The following is a 5000-nucleotide window of genomic DNA, read 5'->3' on the forward strand; positions in this document are numbered from 1 at the left end:
ACTTCAGATACAGTATTAGGGGACCACTAAGGTCTATATAAAGAGACTTCAGATACAGTATTAGGGGACCACTAAGGTCTATATAAAGAGACTTCAGATACAGTATTAGGGGACCACTAAGGTCTATATAAAGAGACTTCAGATACAGTATTAGAGGACCACTAAGGTCTATATAAAGAGACTTCAGATACAGTATTAGGGGACCACTAAGGTCTATATAAAGAGACTTCAGATACAGTATTAGGGGACCACTAAGGTCTATATAAAGAGACTTCAGATACAGTATTAGAGGACCACTAAGGTCTATATAAAGAGACTTCAGATACAGTATTAGGGGACCACTAAGGTCTATATAAAGAGACTTCAGATACAGTATTAGGGGACCACTAAGGTCTATATAAAGAGACTTCAGATACAGTATTAGAGGACCACTAAGGTCTATATAAAGAGACTTCAGATACAGTATTAGGGGACCACTAAGGTCTATATAAAGAGACTTCAGATACAGTATTAGGGGACCACTAAGGTCTATATAAAGAGACTTCAGATACAGTATTAGGGGACCACTAAGGTCTATATAAAGAGACTTCAGATACAGTATTAGGGGACCACTAAGGCCTATATAAAAGAGACTTCAGATACAGTTTTAGAGGACCTTTTTTGGGGCTTTATGAGGCCCAAAATGTAAGTGAGAAGACTACAGTACATGAGTCATGCAATAATACAGTCAAAATATTTGACTTTTTCTCTTAAATAAAAGCATGTCGATAAACTCTATGTGTCTGGCCCTCAATGTGATTCTCATTTTTCCAGTGCGGCCCTCTGGGAAACTGAGTTTGACCGCCCTGGTGTAGAGTATCTTAACGCTGGTTATCCTCACCGCCTCGTCCAGGTGCTGCCTGTCTGGGTGGTCGTTGGGTGTGTGCTTCAGGATCTCCCTGACTAGCAGCGGGTATTTCACCAGTCGGCTGCGGGGGATGTCCAGGAAGTTCCACAAGTCCAACTTCCTGCTAAAGGGTGACTGGAGACAGCGCTGCAAGAAGTCCTGGACCCGTCGATCCTGCTTCTTCTGGTCCAACAAGTCCTTGGCCTTCACCTGGTTGCTGCAGTATGAGGTGTAGGAGCTGAGACAGGGAAGCTGAAACAGAGACACGTGGTCACTACACAGTACAGGAGACAGTATGTATTTATATTTAGAGAAACACTCACTCACCCAGTCAGTCAGGATGTGTCCCACATGTTCTGTGGACCCGTCAGGTTTTCTGGCGTCTTTGAGGCGACTTAGCAGGTCTGAGGAGAGACGGGTTTAAAAAAATAGGAAACTATTTAAAGAGGTCAGGACCCAGAGCAGCATGGGAAGATTGAAGAGCATACAGTGTAGAGATCTGCATTGGGATTGAGTCCCGCCGAGTCCAGCGGGACCCAACGCAAATCTCGCGGGAGCAGGCGGTTTGAACTTTGCTGCAGGCGGGAACGGGCGGGATCGGGATGTAGCCTGGGACCCCCCCACGCCAGCAGACACCATAGATATATACCCTATTTTCCTATGCATTGTGTGTAAGTGACTGCTCCCGCCTACCTTCATGCAGGGGTATCAGCGAGTCCAGAGTGCCAAAGATCTGGTTCAGTTCCTGCTCGGTCATGATTGACAGCTTCAGCATCGGGTCATGGTAAGCCTGTGGCACACACACACACACACACACACACACACACACACACACACACACACACACACAGATACACACACATTTAAGCATGCTCAGAAATAACGGGTACCATAGAATTAGGAAGGAAAGTCAGTGCTTCAAGGTAAAAATAAACAAAAATAAAATAAAGGTTTTTGTTTACCTTTTTAGCCAATTTGAGATCCTCCACCAAGTCTTGCTCGCCCTGAGCCAACTCAAATATAGCCTGCAGGGAGAGAGAGAGGGAGAGAGAGAGAGAGGGAGAGAGAGAGACAGAGAGAGAGAGGGAGGGAGAGAGAGGGAGAGAGAGAGAGAGGGAGAGAGAGGGAGAGAGAGAGAGAGGGAGAGAGAGGGAGAGAGAGAGAGAGGGAGAGAGAGGGAGGGAGAGAGAGAGAGAGGGAGCGAGAGAGAGGGAGAGAGAGAGAGAGAGAGAGGGAGAGAGACAGAGAGAGAGGGAGGGAGAGAGAGGGAGAGATAGAGAGAGAGAGAGAGAGAGAGAGGGAGAGAGAGAGAGGGAGAGAGAGAGAGACAGAGAGAGAGAGGGAGAGAGAGAGACAGAGAGAGATAGAGTTTGAGAAAAAAAAGATTGTCTTAGAATTAGGTCGGGCTATCTATGTGTGTGAAGAGATGGATGAAATTTGGGTTTTGAAAAATGACTTAGAAAGAATATAGATTTTGCAATTTTGTAGTGTAAAATAAAATATAGTTTTTGTCACAAGTTGTTGTGGTAAAGATGAACAGTACGTTATATATGTGCGTCTCTCACCTCTTGTCGCTTTATCTCTTTCGGGCTCAGAGGTTGCGTCGCTCCCAGCCTGACGTCGAACGTCTCACTCCAAAGCTTGCTGTCACGGCGTTTGGCGGGCGGGGCCGTTGCCGTGGAAACCCGCGTCGCAGTCATGGAGGAAGTAGGGTTCGAGACTGACGCTGAGACGACCCGCATCTTCATCGTGGAGGAGGAGGGAGGAGGATGAGCTGCTCTCTCCGTCTGACTCTCATTACGAAAACTGATGGACCGCTGCAGAGTCAGAGAGATGGTTAAATAATCAAATAATAGCCTACATTTTAATTAGTTAACTAAATTAACATTTTTATTAGTTATAAAATACAGAACTGTCAATTTCATATATCTTATTGCTGGTTGTCAAAACAACAAACTATTTTCAGCATCTGTTGAATAGAGTATAACGTTGTAAAGTGGGAGGAGCTAGTATAGGCTAGCCTGGTCCTACGAGACTCTGGTCCATTAGCCTGGTCCTACGAGACTCTGGTCCATTAGCCTGGTCCTACCAGACTCTGGTACACTAGCTTGGTCCTACCAGACTCTGGTACACTAGCCTGGTCCTACCAGACTCTGGTACACTAGCCTGGTCCTACCAGACTCTGGTCCATTAGCCTGGTCCTACCAGACTCTGGTCCATTAGCCTGGTCCTACCAGACTCTGGTACATTAGCCTGGTCCTACCAGACTCTGGTCCATTAGCCTGGTCCTACCAGACTCTGGTACATTAGCCTGGTCCTACCAGACTCTGGTCCATTAGCCTGGTCCTACCAGACTCTGGTACATTAGCCTGGTCCTACCAGACTCTGGTACACTAGCCTGGTCCTACCAGACTCTGGTACATTAGCCTGGTCCTACCAGACTCTGGTACACTAGCCTGGTCCTACCAGAGTCTGGTACACTAGCCTGGTCCTACCAGATTCTGGTACATTAGCCTGGTCCTACCAGACTCTGGTCCATTAGCCTGGTCCTACCAGACTCTGGTACACTAGCATGGTCCTACCAGACTCTGGTACACTAGCCTGGTCCTACAAGACTCTGGTACACTAGCCTGGTCCTACCAGACTCTGGTCCATTAGCCTGGCCCTACCAGACTCTGGTCCACTAGCCTGGTCCTACCAGACTCTGGTCCACTAGCCTGGTCCTACCAGACTCTGGTACATTAGCCTGGTCCTACCAGACTCTGATACACTAGCCTGGTCCTACCAGACTCTGGTCCGTTAGCCTGGTCCTACCAGACTCTGGTCCGTTGGCCTGGTCCTACCAGACTCTGGTACACTAGCCTGGTCCTACCAGACTCTGATACACTAGCCTGGTCCTACCAGACTCTGGTCCGTTAGCCTGGTCCTACCAGACTCTGGTACATTAGCCTGGTCCTACCAGACTCTGATACACTAGCCTGGTCCTACCAGACTCTGGTCCATTAGCCTGGTCCTACCAGACTCTGGTACACTAGCCTGGTCCTACCAGACTCTGGTCCATTAGCCTGGTCCTACCAGACTCTGGTACACTAGCCTGGTCCTACCAGACTCTGGTACACTAGCCTGGTCCTACCAGACTCTGGTACATTAGCCTGGTCCTACCAGACTCTGGTACATTAGCCTGGTCCTACCAGACTCTGGTACACTAGCCTGGTCCTACCAGACTCTGGTACACTAGCCTGGTCCTACCAGACTCTGGTCCATTAGCCTGGTCCTACCAGACTCTGGTACACTAGCCTGGTCCTACCAGACTCTGGTACATTAGCCTGGTCCTACCAGACTCTGGTCCATTAGCCTAGTCCTACCAGACTCTGGTACACTAGCCTGGTCCTACAAGACTCTGGTACACTAGCCTGGTCCTACCAGACTCTGGTCCATTAGCCTGGCCCTACCAGACTCTGGTCCACTAGCCTGGTCCTACCAGACTCTGGTCCACTAGCCTGGTCCTACCAGACTCTGGTACATTAGCCTGGTCCTACCAGACTCTGATACACTAGCCTGGTCCTACCAGACTCTGGTCCGTTAGCCTGGTCCTACCAGACTCTGGTACACTAGCCTGGTCCTACCAGACTCTGGTCCGTTGGCCTGGTCCTACCAGACTCTGGTACACTAGCCTGGTCCTACCAGACTCTGATACACTAGCCTGGTCCTACCAGACTCTGGTCCGTTAGCCTGGTCCTACCAGACTCTGGTACACTAGCCTGGTCCTACCAGACTCTGGTACATTAGCCTGGTCCTACCAGACTCTGATACACTAGCCTGGTCCTACCAGACTCTGGTCCATTAGCCTGGTCCTACCAGACTCTGGTACATAAGCCTGGTCCTACCAGACTCTGGTACATTAGCCTGGTCCTACCAGACTCTGGTACACTAGCCTGGTCCTACCAGACTCTGGTACATAAGCCTGGTCCTACCAGACTCTGATACACTAGCCTGGTCCTACCAGACTCTGGTCCGTTGGCCTGGTCCTACCATTGAAATCAATTGAGCGGAAGTACGTAGGAGGGCGGAGCCAGGCTAAGTTTAGGCGCCCCTGGTTCCAGAAGTAAAAGCC

At 49.3% G+C, this 5000-nt stretch overlaps 1 protein-coding gene across 5 annotated transcripts in view; it reads right to left on the bottom strand.

The window, feature by feature from the left end:
- Positions 1–5000, bottom strand: part of arhgef3 (Rho guanine nucleotide exchange factor (GEF) 3) — a 57665-nt gene that overhangs the window by 5898 nt on the left and 46767 nt on the right. For all 5 annotated transcript variants that reach the window (XM_036002123.1, XM_031301381.2, XM_031301380.2 and 2 more), the window contains 5 exons: positions 2452–2703; positions 1849–1911; positions 1580–1676; positions 1214–1290; positions 881–1138 (listed from right to left, as the gene is read on the bottom strand). In XM_036002123.1, the coding sequence (XP_035858016.1) occupies positions 881–1138; positions 1214–1290; positions 1580–1676; positions 1849–1911; positions 2452–2703 (747 nt within the window). The remainder of the gene's footprint in view (positions 1–880; positions 1139–1213; positions 1291–1579; positions 1677–1848; positions 1912–2451; positions 2704–5000) is intronic.

This window comes from Sander lucioperca, chromosome 6, assembly GCF_008315115.2.
Source record: "Sander lucioperca isolate FBNREF2018 chromosome 6, SLUC_FBN_1.2, whole genome shotgun sequence".
Taxonomy (NCBI): Eukaryota; Metazoa; Chordata; class Actinopteri; order Perciformes; family Percidae; genus Sander; species Sander lucioperca.